The sequence below is a fragment of the Quercus suber genome, unplaced genomic scaffold (assembly GCF_002906115.3).
Source record: "Quercus suber isolate HL8 unplaced genomic scaffold, Cork oak 2.0 scaffold_156, whole genome shotgun sequence".
In the NCBI taxonomy this organism is placed as follows: domain Eukaryota; kingdom Viridiplantae; phylum Streptophyta; class Magnoliopsida; order Fagales; family Fagaceae; genus Quercus; species Quercus suber.
The window spans coordinates 9,228-31,023 of NW_027069617.1; the positions used below are offsets into that span (position 1 = coordinate 9,228).

The 21,796-nt window shown below is 36.4% G+C and overlaps 1 protein-coding gene across 1 annotated transcript; it reads left to right on the forward strand.

The window, feature by feature from the left end:
• Positions 1-419: 419 nt before the first annotated feature.
• On the forward strand, positions 420-19,520 carry LOC112036269 (gamma-tubulin complex component 2; the record flags this gene model as incomplete). The annotated part of the gene is given in 21 exon segments (XM_024069074.2): positions 420-522; positions 1,332-1,390; positions 1,666-1,711; positions 2,445-2,579; positions 3,226-3,357; positions 10,590-10,673; positions 10,747-10,845; positions 11,372-11,463; positions 13,635-13,707; positions 13,779-13,931; positions 14,062-14,181; positions 14,327-14,380; positions 14,659-14,742; positions 14,887-14,961; positions 15,044-15,175; positions 16,340-16,465; positions 16,552-16,659; positions 17,918-17,980; positions 18,194-18,268; positions 18,846-19,027; positions 19,120-19,520. Coding segments are annotated over 21 exon segments (2,109 nt in total). The 3' UTR covers positions 19,247-19,520.
• Between the last annotated feature and the right edge of the window lie 2,276 nt (positions 19,521-21,796).

Consider the following 21,796-nt stretch of genomic DNA (forward strand, 5'->3'; position numbering starts at 1 on the left):
ATGACGCTGTTGAAATCATAGTTTTCATAACACGTTTCGAAGGATTGAAAATTTTGCTAAAATAGTATTTTGAGATCACAATTTCAAGTGCTGCCTTGTTTACTATTATTACTGATCTGACGGATTTCATTCTAACCTCGTGATTTAAAATAGCGATTTCATTCTTTCCTTTTTCCTTAAGGATTTAAAATTTGAAGTTACTCCCCCTCCCCTTTCATTTCCTCTTCTACACTCTCTCTCACTAACACCCACTCACCGGCCGGCTGAATCTCCGGCGGAAGCTCCTTGACAACGCGCATTATCACGGCAAGTTTGTTTTACAGTCAAATGACTCAAATTTTTCTGCAAAATCTTTTCTTTTTTGTTTGAGATCATACACTGCTGATGAGGCTACCAACAGTGTTTTGTATTTAGGTTTTGTTTTGGTTGGAAATGGAGCCAACCACGACGACGACGTCGTCTTTCCCCTCCACTCCTCGCTGGAACATCGATCGCCCCTTCCTCACCGGCCGATTCCACCAGGTTCACCTCACCACCGCCACCACTCTCTTTCAAATTGAATTCAATGCTTGGTATATATTTGTGGAGAGGGAAAGTTATTTTCTTTGTAGTTAACGATTCGCGGAAAGTTTTTCATGGATTTGCAACTCTAGTTGTACAATGCAGGTTTTTTTTTAGTATAGGCACTGCTAGTCTGAGTGAAATGCCATGGAAAAAAATTGATAATGTGTGTTTGTGAAGAGTTAGGGTTTGTGAATGTATGAATTTTGATGTTGAATTAAACAACCTTAGTGGCGTGGTCCGTGATTTGCGTTTTTAGTTGTGCAAGCAAGCACAAATTTTAGGCTGTCTTGATATTTGCGGAGATTGCCAACTAGTACTGTTGCCAAACTGCCAAGAGCTTTATAGTTCAATTGGTATCTCCTGGTTTCCAATGGAGAATGATCTATTGAATTATCGAAAAATAAGTAATGTGGCCAAACTTGTATGCTAGATTTTGTACATACTCATAGTTTGTTAATTTTCTGAAGAAACTGAATTCTTAGGCTTTTTGTGGCATTTTACCTTTCGTGAATGAATCATCTCTTACGTCACCAAGAAATAAAGACAATTATTTATTTATTTATTAATTTTTGGTTTTGTTGATAAGTGGACCTATATGATCTTGGAGTTCATGTGTAATGGGTTGTCTTTCATAGCTGTTTTTAGTGATGCAATCTTGGCTACATTTGATTCATGTAATAAAGAGTAGATAATTTCCTTTCCCCTGTTTTAATTGGTTACCAAATGGTGAATTTCGAGCACTGAAGATCTGATTTTGGGTTTTGTAGGAAGCAAAAGTGACGTCTCGATTTACAGAAGCAAAGGGTTTTTCAGTGGATTCCTTTAGGTATGGATGTTGTGCTTTTTGTTCATTTGTTTTAAATTTTATATAAGGGTTGGTAAGTTTCAAGTGCCTGGTGGGTTTGAGGTGCCATTAGAACTAGAGTTCATTGGCTTAATTGGGCTTTAGTTGGTTATATTACCATTATTATTCTATTCATACCAGTTAAATTTTTACTATAATTTTTTATTGAATAAGTTAGGTAAGGAAACTATAATCATTTCAGAAACATGAAAACAATATTTGATTATATGTTTGTGATTTTGCCTGTACATAAGCAGTGCTGGACCGGACAAGGCCATTGGCTGTTTTGATGCTGCAGTGCAGGTATGTTTTACACATCCTAAGATAATGTGAATGGTGTTGCACACCTTTTTTTGTGCTTATTTTCTAAATTTTCTTCTTAAAAAAAAATTGTGTGTCACAAGTATGAAATAAAAACTACAATCAATGTCAAAAAATGGTGAAGAGCATAAAGAGATTTTTTCTGGAAATTATTTATATTACCCAATGTTGCATAAAAGCACTTGCATTGGTCCATGCCAAATGGCCTAAATGTAAAATTTTGGCTAATCAATGTTAAAAATCACCCACTTATTCATTCTTTGCGTTTCTCAAGGATGAAGGAAGAGAGTGAATGGTGGTTGTGATGTGTGAAGAGAGAAACAATTAAAAATCAAGAAAATTAAATATTTTAATAAAATAGACAATAGAATAGATAATCTGATGTGAATGTTTTTGAAAAATGGTCATATAAAATAGAAAAAGTAGGTTCTTATGTTAAAATAGACAAAAACTTTTGCAGAAGCTGATGCAAATGCTCTAAGATTGGATAGAAATATTGGAGTCTGACAAGGGTAGAAGGAGTTGGTGGTTGAATTTCTTGGAAATAGTATTAACTGAATATAGATTCATGCACACACAAGCACACCACTCCACTTTGAATACTTTCTCTTTTAAACAGCCACTGATAGTATAGAGATATTCTAAGTTTCATAAGCTGTTAATATCGTTTGAAATTATATATGGATTTCAGTTATTAGTCTGTTCCGACATGTAGGAGCTTATTGTTATTGATGATCTCCTCTCTGCTATGGTCGGAATTGAAGGACGATACATCTTAATCAAAAGAGTTCGTGGAAAGGAGGATAACGTTACCTTCCAGGTTGATCCATCTATGGATTTAGCATTACAGGTATGAATTAGTGAGGCCTCTAATTTGTTTCAACAACCGTTTTTTCTTGTTAGACTTCTCTGTTATAATGTTCTGGTTGATCTTTTTTTCATCACTTGGGCATGCTATGCTGTAGCTTTTACTGTGAAAAGAAATGTGGCTTTGTTAATACTGATTGTTGTATTGGGGTGGTGGTTGAAAAAAACTGGATGGCTTGAACCGAATTGAGTTGCTGTGTGAAACGATTTGAACAAAAGGGGTTCGTTCTATGACTTGGATTTAGACTTCTGCCTCTGTAGTAGTGGAATATACCATAGCTTGCAGAAGTATACTAAATTTCTTTTCCACAGATTAATGATAATCAAATTATGTTCTAAAATAGAATTGGAGTATACTTGGTGTCTTTGGAAATGGATTTGACCATTTTACACATGAAAGTTTATAGAATTTTATAAAATTGGCAAGGTGCTTGAGAGAAGAAATGACTTAGCTGATATAGTATTTGTAACCTAAAAGGGTTTGCTGTCGCTGGTCCCTATGACTATAATAGTTTTATGGGTATTTTAAAAAGTAGAGAATTTGATCATGCGTATTATGGTGTTATCAGATTTGAGCATTAGCCTTTCAAAACTGTTTGAAGTTTGAATACCAACACATATTATTGCAGGAATTGGCCAAGAAGATTTTCCCTTTGTGTGAGAGCTTTATAATGATTAACCAGTTTGTTGAGTCGAGGTCCCAGTTCAAGAATGGCCTAGTGAATCATGCCTTTGCTGCTGCACTCAGGGCACTCCTTCTGGTAGTTTCTGTCAAATCATGTGATTATTCTATGTTGCTTTGTTTTTGAACAATGTTTGTTTAGTTCAATATGTGAGTGAAATATCAACTTTTTTGGCCATTTATTTGTTTTCTGTTGACTTATTAATTATTATAGGTTTGAATACTGCCTTTTATTACATAGTCCAAATACTTATAAAAATATCTATATATTCCAATCAGAAGTTAACAGCATCTAAAATGCAACTTTAATGGTATCAGTTTTCAATCAACATTCTACTTGGAAAAGAACTCTAAAAGGTAGCACAATCAATTGGGGAACACACCTCATGAAGCGGAGGCCACTAATTTGAATGTCTCATTTCCCTTCCCCTTGGGCCAAACTTATAAAAAATAAGATCTACTTGGTAAAAGAAGAAAGACAAGAGGAAGAATGAAATGGAGTCCCTCAACATGTATGAATATGGGGAAGAGACAGTATAAATTGAAGGCGAGAGAAACAATTAACGAAACCAAGAAGTGTATAATCTTCATTGCACCTACTGTTTTCTATCCAAGGTTCAAAATGGTCATGGGTGTGTATACCGTCCTTTCAATACAATTTTGCATCTAGCTACTGAGAAGTTGGATAATTTGGTTCTGAATGAATGTCAAAAAAAAGAAAAGAAAGTATGTGTTGGTATTTGAACTATAGAATAGGAAAATGTCCATCACTCTAACTTTGCTGTTACTATGTCTTTGGATTTTTTGGTTTGTACCTTTCAAGCCCATAATACTTTATTAAGTTAGCTGGTCATTTGAGACATGCTGGTGAAAAATCAGCTGCTGGGCTTTCCAAAGTCCTTTGGTTTGGATATATGGAAGAATATAGTTCTTACTTGTTTGGTTGAAGAGGTCTTCAATAAAAGCAGACGTGTTAACTTGGTTTTTTTTTTTTTTTTTTTTTTTTTTGCTTTTAGTTTGGAATTTTTTTTTTTTTTTTTTTTTTTTTTTGCTTTTAGTTTGGAATTCTTGAATTAATGAGGATGGCATGGCCACAAATTTATGATTGTTGTGCTAGCAATTGTAGCTGCTGATGGAACTCTTTTACCCTTATATTTGTGTTTTTTTGCCTAAGAACCATCTTTTTCTTCCTTAGAACCCTCTGGTCTGTTTTTCATCTGGATGAACTTGTTATATGGTGCAATTAAATTCAAATTTTCATCGTTGTTTCTACGGTATGGATGCCTTTCTTTGGAAGATGTTCAAATGGATCTCTGTAAATTTCAAAACTTTTCTTTATTATATATTCAATTTTGAACAATCATTTTAATCCCATTGAACAATAGTAGAGGTAGTTAAGGAGAGTGTGATTGCTTTAAAATTCAGGGAGGAATGGGGTGGTGGTTCTCTAAGTTGCGTAGTGGGTCACATTGGTGTGGTTTATGGTGGGGTATACAGAAAGGTTGGGGTTGGGAGAGTTTTAGTAAGTTTATTTACTTTGAGATTGGGATGGGAGGTAGGGTCTGGTTTTGGCATGACTGCTAGTGTGGAGATCACCCATTGAAAGTAACTTTCCCGGCTTTATTTGAGATTGTTGCTTATACGGAGACATCTGTGGCAGATATGTTGGTGAGCCATAAGAGGAAGGGATGAAGGGTGGAGTTGGGATATATGGTTTCAACGTGATTTTAATGATTGGGAGATAGAATTGGTGGGGGCCTTTTTTCACACCTTGGAGTCACAAAGTCCTCCCAAGTGTGGACAGGGTTAGGATGAGGTGGTGCTTAGGGTTGAAGGGGGAGTTTGACACTAAAGTCCTTTTATGAGGTGGTCCTTTTGTTTGGACAAGTTGCATGGGCGAAGATTCTCACAGATGATAATTTGAGGAAAAGGGGCTACACTATTATGGATTGATGTTGCCTTTGCTGAGGTAGTGGGGAGAGTGTTGATCATCTCTAGTTGCATTGTGGAGTGGTATCTAGGTAATGGAGTTTTGCTTTTAGATCATTTGTTGTTACTTGGGTTTTACCTAAGAGGGTTATTGATTTATTGGCCAGTTGGAGGAATTGGTTTGGCAAGCACTTATCATAACTTGATTGATTTGCCTTTGGAAGGAGGTAGCTATACAGGAGGTAGCTATACATGGTCAAGTGGTACTGATCAACCAGCAATGTTTAGGATTGATAGAGCTTTGGTCTCTCCAGACTGGGAGGACCATTTCTCAGATGTTATTCAAAGAATTTTACCCCGTCCTATCTCAGATCAGAGTCCAATTCTTTTGGAGGCAGGGAGAATGGCAAGGGGGAAAAGTCCGTTCAGATTTGAAAATATGTGGTTGAAGACGGAGGGGTTTGTGGATAGGGTTCAATCTTGGTGGAATCGGCATTCTTTTGTAGGTACACCTAGTTTTGTGTTTGCGAAAAAATTAAAGGCGCTGAAAGAGGACATTGTACAATGGAATCGTCGAGAGTTTGGTAATGTAGAGCGTCAAAAGAAACAATTACTGGAGGAATTGAAAACATTAGACGCTAAGGAAGGGGAGGTTGGGCTCACTGATGGGGAGATATGTCATAGGGTAGATTTGAGGTCCCAGGTGGAGCATCTTCTTTCCTTTGAGGAAATTTCCTAGAGACAAAAATCTAGAATGCTATATATCAAGGAAGGGGATAATAACACCAAGTTCTTCCACAGAATGGCTAACTCCCATAGACGGTATAATCATCTGAGGACCTTGGAGGTAGAAGGGGTGGTTTTTGAGGAGGAATCTGAGGTTACTAATCAGGCAATCCAATTTTATAAAAATTTGTACAAGGAGTCTGAGGGGTGGAGGCCTTTTGTGGAGGGTTTGGAGTTTGATTGTATTGGGGATACGGAGAGAGTTTGGCTTGAAAGGAAGTTTGAGAGAGAGGAGATACTTCAAGTTGTAAGTGATTTGGAGGGGGACAAAGCTCCAGGTCCGAATGGGTTTACTATGGCGTTTTATCAGTATTGTTGGAGAGTAGTTGAGAAAGACTTGTTAGTGGTCTTTGATGAGTTTTTTCAACATTGTAAGTTTGAAAAGTCTCTCAATGCTACCTTCATTGCTTTGATTCCTAAAAAGAATGACGCCTCTAATATTAGAGATTTCCGGCCTATTAGCTTGGTAGGAAGTATGTATAAAATCTTGGCAAAGGTTTTGGCAAATTGTTTAAGAGTAGTTTTAGATCAATTGATCTCTGAGTCTTAGAATAGCTTTGTGGGTGCGAGACAAATCCTTGACTCGGTTCTTATTGCGAATGAGTGTGTGGATAGCCGAGGGAAGAGTAGAGTTCCTGGAGTCATTTGTAAACTTGATATTGAGAAAGCTTACGATCATGTGAATTTGGAGGTTTTGCTGTATTTATTGAATAGAATGGGCTTTAGCGTGAAGTGGTGTAAGTGGATCCGCACTTGTATTTCCACAGTTCAGTTCTCTATTTTGATTAATGGGTCTCCAGCTAATTTTTTTGGTAGTTCAAGGGGCTTAAGACAAGGGGATCTGCTATCTCCTATGCTGTTTTTGATTTTGATGGAGGTGTTTAGTAGGATGTTGAGAAGAGTGGAGGGAGCTGGCTTGATCCGCGGTTTTAAAGTTAAGGGTAGGAGGGGTGGTGGGGAATGTGTTTCACATCTTTTGTTTGCAGACAATACTATCCTATTTTGTGATGCAGATGTGGAGCAAATTCTTCATATTCGGTTGTTATTACTTAGTTTTCAGACGGTAACAGGTTTGAAGGTAAATGTGCACAAGAGTGAAATGGTTCCTATAGGGGAGGTAGGTGATGTGCATGCCTTGGCGGAAATTTTGGGCTGTAGAGTTGGAACTTTGCCTATGTCTTATCTCGGCATGCCGTTGGGGGTTTCACATAACTTCCCTTTAATTTGGAATCCTATTTTAGAAAAAATTGAACGGAAATTAGCCGGGTGGAAGAGGTTGTATTTGTCTAAAGGGGGTCGATTGATGCTACTCAAGAGTACATTATCTAGTCTTCCTACCTATTTTCTATCTCTTTTCACCATTCCTACTTATGTGGCTAATAAGATTGAAAAGTTGCAAAGGGACTTTCTATGAGGTGATAGCAAGATTCATCTGGTAAGATGGTATAAAGTATGTGCGCCTATAGCTAATGGTGGGTTGGGGATAAGGAAAATTACTACTTTCAATAGGGCTTTATTGGAGAAATGGTTGTGGCAGTTTGGGAAGGAAGAGGGTCGGTTATGGAGGAGGGTGGTAGCGTCTAAATATGGGGAAGAAGGGGGGAGGGGGGGATGGACCTCAAAGCTAGGTAGGGGAGTTCATGGGTGTGGTTTGTGGAGAGGTATTCGCATGGGATGGGAGGATTTTAGCAAGAATTGTCAGTTTGTTGTTGGGTTGGGGAATAGAGTGAGATTTTGGCAGGATGGGTGGTATGGGGATCAACCTTTCCAAGTGGCTTTCCCAAGGTTGTATGGTAGTGCCATTAATAAGGAGGCATCTGTAGAAGCTTCTTTGTCAAGGCAGGGGGCGGAGGATAGAAGATTTTGGGATGTTCGTTTTATTCGAGAATTTAATGATTGGGAGATAGATGAAGGGCTGCATTTTCTTCGTATATTGGGAGCTAATTCTCCTCCAATGGATGTTAGAGACCGGATGAGATGGAAGTTGAAACCTAATGGGGAGTTTGACATCCGGTCGTATTATAACAAACTGCGAGATTCTCTTTCAATTGTCTTTCCTTGGAAAGGAATATGGAAAGTTAAAGCCCCTAGGCGAGTTTCTTTTTTTGTTTGGTGTGCAGCTTGAAATAAGATCCTAACAGGTGATAACTTGAGAAGATTGAGAGGATTGGATTATGTAGACTAGTGCATTATGTGCCGGCATTGTTCAGCGACGGTAGACCACTTACTTCTTCATTGTGAGATGGCTTATCAGTTGTGGAGCTTTATCTTAATAACTTTTGGTTTGTCTTGGGTTATGCCTAGATCGATCCCAGATTTGCTTTTTGGCTGGTGGAATTAGTTAGGGAAGCATTCGTCTCAGATTTGGAACTTAGTTCCGTTGTGTATCCTATGGTGTATTTGCAAGGAACGGAATCGGAGGACTTTTGAGGATTTGGATAGTTCCGGTGTTCAGACGATTGCCTTTTTTAGTGGGACTCTTTTTGATTGGTCTCGGGCATCGGGGCTCACAACTAGTGATTCTCTCCCCTTTTTTCTTAGCTCTCTTTCTCTTTTGTAATTATTCTATTGTTTGGTTTTCTTTTTTGTTTTTTCAGTTTTCTTCTTCTTGTATTTTCTAAGTTTGTTCTATGTTTTTCATGCATAGAGTAGCCTTTCATTTTTATAATATTCTTACTTATCAAAAAAATAAAGCACTTATTATATATTTGGAATTTGGTATCAAATTGTGCAATGTGGATTATTTGGAGGGAGCAAAATAATCGCATTTTTGAAAATTTGGTGCATCCTGGAGACAAGCTCTTAGCTTTATTTGCTAGAACCTTGTTTGATTGGTCACGTGCGTGGGGATTCCCTTTCCTCTTAGCTCTAGGGAACTAGAAAGCACCAACGCAGCTATCCGCACCCGTGTCCGATGCGGGGTGTGGTGAGCGATGCCGCTGCTTGCGCGTTGGTGCCGCATCGGAATTTTTTTTTCATCTCCGGATACACGTTGACTCGGGCCGATTCGAGGCCGACTCAGGCCGATTTGGGTTGAATCGGATTGTATCAACTGGACGAAACTGATCGATTCTCGCCGAAACTGGCTTTGAATCAGGCCGAAATTCAAATAAAAATTATTTTAAAAAAAAGAGAGTGCAAAACGCACTGTTTGAACTTGAACATCTTTAAACATAAAAAAACCCTAAAATCTCTCATTCTCTTCTCACTGCCTCCTTGCCTCTTTGCTCTTTGCCTCCATCTGCTCTATGCCTCCCTCCCTGTATTATAATTTTCGAACATCGTGGAATGTTTTAGTTTCAAACTTATGGGTTGTATTTAATTTATGAACTTAATGTTTTAGTTATTATCTACTATTGCTCTTAAATTTAGTATATGTTAATATAATATGAAAAAGTATGCTTAGCAATATATAGAAAATATAAATAAAAATATTTTTAATAATTTTTTAATCGTCCCACCTGCACCCTTTTTTTCAAAAATTGCCGAGTCCCATACCTGCACCCGCATCCACATCTGGAAACGCGCCCATGCTTCATAGCTAGGGAATCCATTCAGCTGTTCTTAGATACCCTATCCTCTTGTACATAATTTTCTCTTTCTGTATTTTGATGTTGCTTGTAGATATATTCTTTACCTACTTCATTTTTTTGATGGAGTAGTCTTCTATTTTTCTTTTTTTGATAATCGGAGTATTCTTCTATTTATATAACTCTTCTTACCTATCCCCAAAAAAAAAAAAAGTAGCGGTAGTTAAAAAGGACGTTTCAATTAAGAAAGTAGCGGAGACTATGACTTCAAATAGAATAGAATGGAGGAAAAGAATACACGTGGCTGGCCTTGACTAATTTGTTAAGGATCCATAGTCGACTTGAAAATTTGGGACTAAGGATTTGTCATTTGTTTAATCCCATTGTAGGATTAGGTAATGTATTCTGGATGTCTTGTAGATTCACCAACTTATTCAGTTTCTTTGGGTGCAATTTAGATGCCATGGACATCCATTTCATTTCTCACCCCACTTTGATTATCTTTTTAAATAAATGATAGGATTTACCACCAATTTCCCAAGTAGTTAAATTTAAACTTTATTGAATGAGTTGATTCAATCATTGAGAGTTCAGTTTGATTATATTAATTTTCTAAGGTTCTGTGGCCGTTCTTACTAATTTCACTTTCATTTATTCATATTCTTTAATAAATATAATGTTGAGGGAAATAATTTTTTGTTTAAAAAAAAAAATTACAAATCACATTCATGAAAAGTTTTATTTCAGTATTAAAATGTCTACTAGAGAAATTAAGTATAGAATGTTTACAAGCAAAATAGTAATTCTTTTAGATCCTGTAAGAGCAATATGTATGTCTTTAACTGTCCTTTGTAACCAATATTTGAGTTAAAACACCAAGTATATATAATCTTAGTTTTGCATGTTAATATTTGCACCTTCCTTGACTTAGTCATTTACTTGACCAGTTCTTGCAATTCCATTTCATTTTAGGGCACCATGCTGTCTCAGTTAAACGTCCTTTTCTATTTATGCTATTTACAATGAATCTCCTTCATTAAAAGCTTCTTCAAAAATTTCTTATCAGGATTACCAGGCCATGGTGGCACAGCTTGAGCACCAGTTTCAACTGGGAAGACTTTCCATGCAAGGATTGTGGTTTTACTGTCAGGTTTGATTTTGTCTTAAATGTGCTCAGCCATTCCTAGGATGCTCACTGAAGGAGTTTTCACCTTTTGTTGCAGCCTATGATGGGATCTATGCAAGCATTATCCACTGTAATACAAAAGGCTTCAACTAATAATTTTGCAGGTTCTGCAGTTCTTAACCTGTTGCAAAGCCAGGTTAGACCTTATATCTGAGTTACCTTTGTTTTTGTTTAAGTAGTAAAACTGCTCTTAGATGGCTTTTCTTCTCAGCAGTTAAACTTCACAACTTGTTTAACATTAACTCTCTCCTCTATAAATGTTTTCCACTCTAGAAAAACACAGTTCGGAAAGTTGCATTAAATGTTATCTCAGTTACTTGTCATACTAAAGTTCCAGTCTTGCCCCTACTTTTACCTTTAAATTTGCACTGTAATATAAATCTCATGTTTTTAACTTGATGAAAAAATCTATTATGGTGGAATGAACATTTTTTTCTTCTTCTGCCAAGTAACAAAATATTTTATTGCTGAAAGACTACACGTACAATTGACACAAAGGAGTGTAAAGAATTACATATCAACATTATTATGCACAGAAATACTCTTGACTTTAAAAAGGAAACAAATATAATGGGTCATCCGGAAAGGGAAATGTTGACCATTATCATGGCATGGGGGGTATATGTTTTCTTAGTTCTTTACGTTGCTTTTCCTATATTCAGGCTAAGGCCATGGCTGGTGATAATGCAGTGAGATCATTGCTTGAAAAGATGACACAATGTGCAAGCAATGCATATCTTGGCATATTGGAAAGGTATAATTTGCAGCATCCCTGTTTGTGCTTTTGACAGCCTCTGCTTCAGTACTATAATGAACTCTAAACATTAGCTTATTTGACCAAAATTGCACAGATACTTATCTATATATGCTGTATTTGTTTTTAGCATAGGTACCTTGTTAATATTGTTTAAACCCATGGACTGTCTTTTTATAAATTGATGGTTTATTTCTTATCCTTTTGCATAAATATTCATATAAAGGGAAAAAGGCCACACATTTTTTTTATTCCCTTTTCATTGTAAGTTTTTGTAGGGGGCGGAAATCCACAGCCCAACCTAAGTTAAGTGGGTAATTACTGTTTTAAGGCTTAATACAATTAATTTGTAAAGGTAGGTTGTTAAGGTCAACCTTTTCAGGCCTCAATAGTTTCGTTAGGGAATTTAAAAAGAAGACCAATTCTTAAGTCATTAGAAATACGAAAGATTACTAGTAAGAAAGGCAAAATTTTTTGTATTAACTCTTCCTCAGATTAGTCCGAGTATCACTTTTCATATAACTTTCAATTCTCGGTTACAATGCTTCACATTACACTTTACATTCTCCTTTCCAATTTTCTATCCCCTTTCTTAAGGGAGCCTCTTTCCTTTTTATAGTAGTTGGGGCCTGATCCCGGCCCTCCACCTAGGCTGCTATGGATCCTTGCTTGGATACTTGTCCCATCAATGCCTTGCTGGTGGTGGTAAAGTAGGTTACAACTATAAGAACACTATTTAGTGGTCATTTTGCCATTAAATGCGGCATGCTGAGTTGTTACAGTGCATTTAATGTGGAGGTGATAGGTGCTTTATCAAGAAGCTTCTTACTTCTTTTGCCTGCACGTCTCTACTCTCTTCCTCAATCACCTATCATGTTGGTTTTGGATTGGGACCTCAGTTCCTTGGGGTAAGCCCGCTCCTCGGACTGAACATTTTATTCAGTTTTTGGCATTTGGCTGCCTTGTCTAGCTGAGCCCAATTCGATGAAGAGTAAGCTTTCTTTGTCTTGACTGCTGCCTTAGGAAAATGCTTGACGATTGATAATTTACGAAAAAAGGTGTGGATTTTGGATTTGTGCTACATGTGTAAGAGAAATGGTGAATCGGTTGACTATCTATTCCTTCATTGTCCTTTTGCTATGGATCTATGGTCTATGGTTTTGGGTCTATTTGGAGTAACTTGGGTTATGCCGCACACTGTTTTGGAGCTGTTAGGGTGTTGGCAAGGCAACTTTGGTCATCATTGAAATAGTTATATTTGGTCCATCATTCCTCATTGCTTATTGTGCTGTCTTTGGAGGGAGAGGAATAGTAGATGTTTTGAAGATATTGAGAGATCTATTCCGGACCTCAAGCTACTCTTTTTTAGAACTTTAAGGGATTGGTTGTTTGCTTTGCAAAATCAATCATTCCCTTCTTTTATTGATTCCTAGACTCTTGCAATTTTTGTATTTGATTTCTTATCCCTTGTTCACTCCCTGTGTACTAGGGTGCTCCTTTTTTATATCAATATATCTTATTACTTATCCAAAAAAAAAACTGTCTCTTTGGAATGTCCTAATGCTTCGTACCTTTGCTCCTCGGATTCCTCTCTTCCACAGTTTTGAATCTAGGATAATTCCAATGCTAGCTCACCCTTTATTCTTGAGGTAAAAAAGGCCTTGAATATTATATTACAATTTTCCTGTTATCCAGGCTCTACCTGTATTCTTTTCCTTTTCTTTTTTTTTTTTAAAATTAAAATTTTTTGGATAAGTCACTAGTATTCTTTTTATTGTTTGTCTCCACTTGTAAAATAATCAATAGTTGTAGTCCATACAGAAACACATAAACATGGACAACAATATGTTATTATTGTGTCCTATTTTCCCATGAATTTCCCTGTTAGTGTCTCTCTGTGGTGTCATATCGATTTCTCTTGTTCTTGTCCATACTTCATAAATTCAAAGTTCAAAGTTAAAGCTTGAGATATGAGGTCAAAAGTTAACTTGGATTGTGTTTTGATTAAGTTGAATTTACTTACCACGTACTCAATGACCAGGGCATTTTACACATTTAAAAAAAAAAAATCTTCAGTAACTTGCAGCTTTCTCTACTTCTGTTTTCTGCATTGTGGTTTTATGATTCAGTCTAATTCATTTTCTTGCTTAATGGAAAACAAACAATTTTAGGTGGGTCTATGAAGGAGTGATTGATGATCCTTATGGTGAATTTTTCATTGCGGAGAACAAATCTCTTCAAAAGGTATTTTGCCTTTATTTGCAGAGTTCAACAAAATCTTTCTTTAGATGCTTACAACCATTCAATTTTTATAGGAGAGCCTCACTCTGGATTATGATGCTAAGTTTTGGAGGCAACGATACAGTCTCAAGGATGGGATTCCTAGTTTCCTTGCAAATATAGCTGGAAAAATTTTGACCACTGGAAAATATCTAAATGTCATGAGAGAATGTGGGCATCATGTTCAGGTTTCATTATGAATAGACCCTTGCAATATAGACTATTAATGTTTTTTAAAAAACAACATCAATAAAACAAACCTTCTGGTCTTCTATGTGGTTGTGTTAGTACATGCCTTTGATCTGTTCTTATTTGTAGGTCCCCGTATCAGAAAATTCAAAATTAATGATTTTTGGCTCAAACCATCATTATCTTGAGTGTATAAAAGCTGCATATGATTTTGCAAGCAGTGAGCTCTTAAATCTTATTAAAGAAAAGGTGAGGTTTGGTCAGTATCACTAAATAATTTTCTTGCCTATAGACTCAGTTGTTTATGGTTCTGCTCATTTGCTTGTCATTTATGGCAATTGGTCTACATTATTGCTTAATCTTCTGTTGACAAATTATGCTTTTATCATTGTAGTATGATCTAATTGGAAAGCTGCGTTCAATAAAACATTATCTTCTTCTTGATCAGGTATCTGTGTCTTATAAATTTATAATCCATTTGGTCTTTTACTTTTATTGTTCATATGCCTATATTTGTACATATATTGCTTTGGGAAATGGAACTCAAATATGAATGCAAAGCAATTATTTATGATTTGTGACGTGCTATACGATGCTTTCTTTTCTACACACATGATTTAACTAGGCCTTTTTTGTTAAATATTTTAATGTGGGAACAGCATGTAGTTTTAACACATGGGAGATACTTCTTTTCTAATACAAAGTAATTATGTGATTATATTACAGGGTGATTTCTTGGTTCATTTTATGGATATATCTCGAGATGAACTAACAAAAAAGATTGACGAGATTTCTGTGGAGAAGCTGCAGGTTGTCCTTTTTTCTCTATTCTTTTTTATCATTTAGCTCTTTGAGGCACATAACTTTTCTATAATTATATTAGCAACTTGAAGAACCTTTAATTATAAAAGCTATGTTAAACTTAAATCTCTTTCTTTTTTTTCCCCTAAATAGTCCCTACTAGATCTTGCTTTACGTACCACAGCAGCTGCTGCAGATCCCTGTAATGAGGACTTAACATGTTGTGTGGTAAGCCACTGGCAGCTTCTGTGAAGTTTAAATTTGTGGAGTTGAGTTTGCCTTATTTCTCATTATGCCTTTTTGATTTCAGGAAAGATCATCACTGCTTAAAAGATTGGGTGCACTCAAAGATCTTGAAGCTAGCAGGACTTTCTCTGATGGTAATGATTTAGAGGAGCCAGTGAGCATTACTGGCCTTGAAACATTTTCTTTGAGCTACAAGGTATATTCTTTCAGGATTTTTAATTTTCCTTTCCATTTCTAAGTTTGTAATATATGTCAATGATGGTCTTAGATGGGCCGTCAAATGTTTATGTAGTTAACATACGAGTTGACCTACCATTTGGTGAACCTGAAACTCTCAAAGAAGATATGCTTAGAACAAGTTCTATCCTTATTGTTTCTTTAACTGCATCAGGCCCTCTTTTCTGATGTGATGTAGTAGATGGATCCTTATAGTTTCTTGATCACTGTATTTTTGGCCAAATGTTCTCGTTGGTGTCACTCTTCTCAATCAGAGGTTCATGTCTCTAGATGATGCTACTCTATACTAATCTAGCCGGGAGAGGCTCACCTGCCGTTTGAATATATCCAATTTTCTCCCATTTTTTAGTAGATGAGTGACACATGGAAAAATAAAACATCTAATGGACTTAAAAAAGACACGCCAACCATAGTTTTTTTTTTTTTTTCTTTCCAGTTTCCAACATCACGTTCTGCACTCTCTCTCTCTCTCTCCAATATCACCACCAACAAAGCATAGGAATTTGCCGGAGACGAAAATTCATAAGCACAAAACAAATAGATCCAGGCGCCTTAGTGGTGGAGATTTGCCGTGGCCATTGTTGGTGAACGACACACTGAAGCAGCGGCTAAGGGCGACGACAAGTGGATCGGTGGTCAGAAAATTCGGGCGGCACATGGCAGCGCGTGAAGTGGAACATGGGGACCGGATTCTTGTGTTTTGCATGTTGGAGGTTGGTTAAGGGATATGTGGTGTTGGTTTTGTGAAGGGAATTATGAAAACTCATAGATCTGATGGGAGGCTCGGATTGCTCATGGTTTTGTACTTGCAACGGCTGTCACTTTTAATGGTGGCAAGGCAACGACAGAGACTTGGCATCAGCAGAGACTTGGCGGCTTCATGGGTCACAGTGGTGGATTTGTGTTGCCGGTGACTCTGTGATTTGTTGTGAAGGAGAGAGGCAAGAAAAAAATGAGAAAGTGATGGTTTTTATTTCTAACCGTTGAATTTTTATTTTTCCACGTGTCACTCATCTACTTAAAAATGGGAGAAAACTGGAGATATTCAAACTGGAGGAGAGCCTCTCCTAATCTAGCCAATGGTATCACTGCTAGTTTCCAATATTATTTGCTTTATTTTCAGGTACAATGGCCATTGTCTATAGTTATATCAAGAAAAGCCCTAACCAAGTATCAGTTGATTTTTCGGTTTCTTTTTCACTGTAAACATGTTGATCGCCAACTCTGTGGGGCGTGGCAAGTGCATCAGGTATGAATACAGTTCCTTTAATTTATCTTGAGACATTACATGCCTCTTTGTGCTTTTCTAATTCAATTGCAATATAATTTTTCCAGGGTGTTCGTGCCCTTAAGATGCGAGGAACTGCAATCTCCAGATCATCATTGCTGTGTCGTAGCATGCTCAAATTTATTAATAGCCTTCTGCATTATCTAACATTTGAGGCCAGTCTTACCTTAACCTCTACAGCAAATTTTGTTTTAAACGCTAAAGACATCATTAATACTGCTTCATATATGCCTTTGTGTTTATTAGTCTGTTTCTTGTTATTGGATTTTTTTGTCTCGTCCCAAGGTCCTTGGTTGAAAGTTGAAATAACATTACGTCAAGTGGTGTGTTAAACAACATTACATCAGGTGGTGTGTTATTGGACCTTTCAAAATAGAGAAGTTTTTGGGAAACAGTTGAATCTGATGCTTGGACCTAGTACTGTTTGTAACATAGTTACATAGGTTTAATTGTACTTTTGTTCTCTCTCTTTTTGGATACATAACTTTTTACCTCCCCTTTGGTTTTCCCTTAATCTACCTTGTGACACTTACATTTCACCCATGGTTGGAGAAATGGGATAAATGGCTAACACCATTAATAAAATGTTTGGAATTACAACTATATTCTCCTTTAAATTTCCTATTTTTATCTGAATAAAGGAATGATCCCTCTATTTGAGACATCTCTCTCTCTCTCTCTCTCTCTCTCTCTCCCCCCCTTTTTTAGCTGTCTAGTGAGGTAATGAAGGAATTTTGTGTCATTTTCTCTCACATTTCTGATCATATCCACCATGTGCATATCACATCCTATATTTCCTTTTATGTTAACCCTAAAGTGTGTAATGGAGATAACTGCAAGATGTTTAATTGTCACAAAATAAACCACTAATGGAGCTCCATGTTTTAAGGGACAAACCACAGGGGAGGTAAAGATAATTTTCCCTTTCTTTCCTATAATGTGGTTAGGCCTTTTTTTTTTTTTTTTTTTTTTTTCCTTTAAAAAAGTTCCCCTAATAATTTTCCCTTTCTTTCCTATAATGTGGTTAGGCCTTTTTTTTTTTTTTTTTTTTTTTTTCCTTTAAAAAAGTTCCCCTGCGTGTTTTCCCCCCTGCCTTTAGACCTTGTATGTTGCATGCTCTTGCAAGTTCTATTAGCAGGTAATAAAATGGAAATCTACGTAATCATCTCTGACCTGCCAAAACTGTCTTGTCATGCTTCAGAAGGTTTCTGGTCAGTTGAGGAGGTCTGAGGTTCAAATGTTTTCCTGTTGATTGGGGTGGGGCCAGTACATGCCCTGCACCAGGAAAGGGGGGAGGGAGAACATATGTTCTGACCCTAATGTGAATTCCTTTTGGTTTCTATATTACCTTCTAAATTCAATTTTTTTTTTCACAGAATTTTTTTAAAAGCTAAATGTACTTATGTGTGTCAGGTTCTTGAGCCAAATTGGCACATAATGCATAGCAGACTTCAGACTGCAAAAAGTATAGATGAGGTATGGTCTTCATGTACTAATATGTTTATTTCCCACAGCCAAAGGAAAATTCTATAGGACTTGAATGTCCTCCGGATGTACAATTTCTTAAGTAAAAGTTGCATGTGCATAGTTCTTTTAGACACAGAGCTGTGTATCATCAATTATTTTGTGCATTGCTGTTTTGAGTAAGAGCTTCATGTGTGATATCTGATAATACTCTTTTTGAAACAGGTTGTACAGCATCATGATTTTTTCCTTGATAAGTGTCTTAGAGAATGTTTGCTTCTTTTGCCTGAAGTGCTGAAGGTTAGTCCTGTTTTTATTGGTGATCCTCTAGTGCTAGTCCAGTTACCTTTTGGATTAATTCCGAGGATGGTTATTAAATATTGCATATCTATAATCTTAAAAGGTAAAGGAAGGGGAAAAATGTTGGGGAAAAAAAAATCTTGTGATGTAAAAGTGAAAATGTGAGAAAACTCCTAATCAGCATGTTAAGCCCAAGAAAACTTGCAAAGCGTGGCTCCCTCTTTGGTACAAATTCCCCAAATACCACATATCTAAGTAAAAGAACTGTGGAGAGAGAAAAAATCAGAGTGTCTCAAAATTCAATCCATTTAAAGGTTTTGTTTGCATGCTTATTATAAATTACTACTGGCTTCAACTTGAGATGTCAATGTACTTTGATAAAGACAAGCTTCTAATCAGAATCTGAAATGTTCATTTAGAAAAGTAATCTGATGATAACTGGGCACCACCATTGAAGAAGACTGTTGAAAGGAGGAATAAAAAATTAATTTGTTATGCCAATGTTCAGAACTTGATTTCCAGCTTTCATGGGTCATCTTTTAGGTTTATTCTAATTAAGCTAGATTTTGAAATGCAGAAAGTGGAAAAGCTGAAATCACTGTGCCTACAGTATGCAGCAGCAACTCAGTGGTTGATATCATCTTCCATTGACATTCCCAAGCTAGATGAATTGTCTGATGGTTCAGTTGGGAATTCAAGAAGTCCATCAAGGGCACTTAAATTAACTACAAGAAATCCTTCAGTTGCTGATTCTATTCTGTAAGTGACGCATGCAGACCTTTCTTTTTTCTCTCGCTGTGTGTGTGTGTGTTCATAGCTGTCTGTCTCTTCCTCATTCACATTTATTGCAGCAAATTTGAGAAGGAATTTAATGCTGAGCTTCTGAGCTTGGGACCAATATTGAGCAGTAGTTCTCAAGCAGAGCCATACTTGACTCATCTTGCACAGTGGATCCTTGGTGTAGGAAAAGACCAATAATTTCTGATATCAGGAGTTTCTTTGGACAAAAAAAAAGTGTAAATATGTTCAACACGCAATATATGTTGGGTTTGCAATTTGCGTGTACATTCTTTTTATAGATAATGTTTGTGTTTAGAGGCTGCTATTTTTTAAATATCTGCAACAAACACGAAAATCTTGAGTTTGTACAGATTTCAGTTATTGTTGTGTATTTGGTATGATATTTGTGTTTCATTCTGCAAGCCACGTTACATATCTAGCTGCTAATGAAGATACACCTTTATCCTTGTTATGACGGGCTGCAGTGGGAGAAATGTGTTTTCAAGTTGATGCTAAACAAGGAGAATACAAATCAATAAAGTACATTAAAAATATATATATATATATATATATATCATCTTGTGTATTGACATTAATTTTGGCGACAATCTGATAAGTCAAACTGAACCAAATAGAGAAAGGGGTGGCTTACCACAAACTTAACTAAAAAACCATGGTAACTTTTATGGCTTGTTTGGATTGAGGTCTTCCAATTACTCTCCCTCAATCCAAACAAGTCATTAAGGGAGTGTGGGAAAAGTTATATTACATGCAACATACTCTCATACTTTCTTAAGCAAAATACTCAAGGGAGAGGAAAAAAAAGGATCTAACACATTGTGTGTGTTTCCCAAAAATCTGACATTAGGTAAGAGTGTATTGTGTTATGCGTAGTATAACTTGCCTTATTTTACCTTAAAAGTTTTGTTATGTTTTTTGAGTGGAGTTTATGGTGTGTTTTTTTGTTAAAACATAGTTCCCTCTCTCTTTTGTGTGTATGTATGTTTCTCAACAAAAAAAAAAAAAAAAAAAAAAGCAAATAATATTTTTTTTTTTGCCTCTCCCCTCCCAACAAATAAAAATAAAAAAAAAAAAAAAAAAAAAAAAAAAGCAAATAATATTTTTTTTTTTGCCTCTCCCCTCCCAACAAATAAAAATGCAAAAAATTGGTGCAATTATAAAGTCCAAATGTCAATGGGAGCATGTGATAAGAGCAATGATACATACACATGAAAATTTTGACAATAGTTGAGATGGTAAGCTTATACTTGAAATCATAATTTTTGTTTTTGCCTTCTCCCTTAGAGAATTTAAAATAAAAAATTTGGCACAATTACGAAATCCAAATGTCAGTGGGAGCATGTGATAAGAGCAATGTTACGCATGAAAATTTTGACAATATTTTAATTGGAAAGCTTATATTTAAAATTATTTTTTTACTTATCATTAACAATTTGTCCCATCAACAAATGATAAAGTTTTTGTCTATAGACTTTCTCATAGGATAATATTGCACCACCACTCAAAAGCAACCGAAGAGTCTAAACCCACTACATATTGACTAAGAGCTTTCTTTCTAGCGTTTAGAAAGATCTCCATTTTTTTTTTCTTTCTATTTTTTTTTTTCAAAAGAAGAAAAGAAAAAGCTATGTTCAAGCGTTTAGGGGTTTCCAAGGTCAATTAAATTGGACAACTTTGGCTCTTGATATAAGTCACCATATCAAGAGCCCTAGTATGCTAATGCTACGAAAGTAAAATACATATTAATGGTTGGTTAAATCTAGACCAAATTTATATAATTTATGATTTTTATTTTTTGAGGAAAAGGTATCTTGATTGAAGAAAATAAGGGGCTGTTTTTTTCTTTTTTTTTTTTACTCGTCACTCCTTACTCAATTTTCGTTACTCATCATTCCTCACTCGTCATTTATCACTCATCACTAAAAATACCCCAATTTCCTACACCCACCCGTTTGGCACACTTCACTTAGCTTCTCATCACTCAATTTTTCTACTTTTTTGTGGGAACCATACTGGTAAATTGGTCAGACTCTTCTGTTAAGCCTACTTGTAGAACCCATTCCCCACCATTTTCTCTTTTTTCATTTCCCCTTTACCCCTTCACCCTTGTTACTCTCTCAAAATACAAACCTGAACCCATCTTCAACCACAATAACAAAAACAGCAACAACAACAACAACAAAATGCAGCCAATCAGACAGCTAATTCCACCTCCACCTCAGCTGGCGCTAATGGCAAACGGTGACAACAAGCCGATACAAAAGCTTTTGGAACCTTTCAGTAAGGACCAAATTATAAACCTACTCCGTGAAGCAGCGGATAAGCATTGTGATGTGGCAGATCGGATCTGAAAGGTGGCGAATGAGGACCCAGCCCACCGCAAGATCTTTGTCCGCAGTCTCGGCTGGGACACCATCGTGAAAACCCTAACTGTCGTGTTCAATGAATAGGTATTTTGAAACCCATTCATGTTTGTATTTTGAAACCCCAAATCCAAATCCAAACCCGTCCTTACTCGGTCATGGAGTGCAGCGAAGAACAAAATATTCTGTGATGAAGAAAAAAAAAAAAAAAAAAAGAAGGTACTGCAGAGCTGAGACAACAAAAATGCATACAACGAAGAAAACAAATTTCATGATGATCTTAGAAAAGAAAGAGGAAAAGAAATGGTCTGAAGGATAGGCTGTGTTAATGGCAAATGGGTATGGAGAGAAAAGAGTGGCTTGG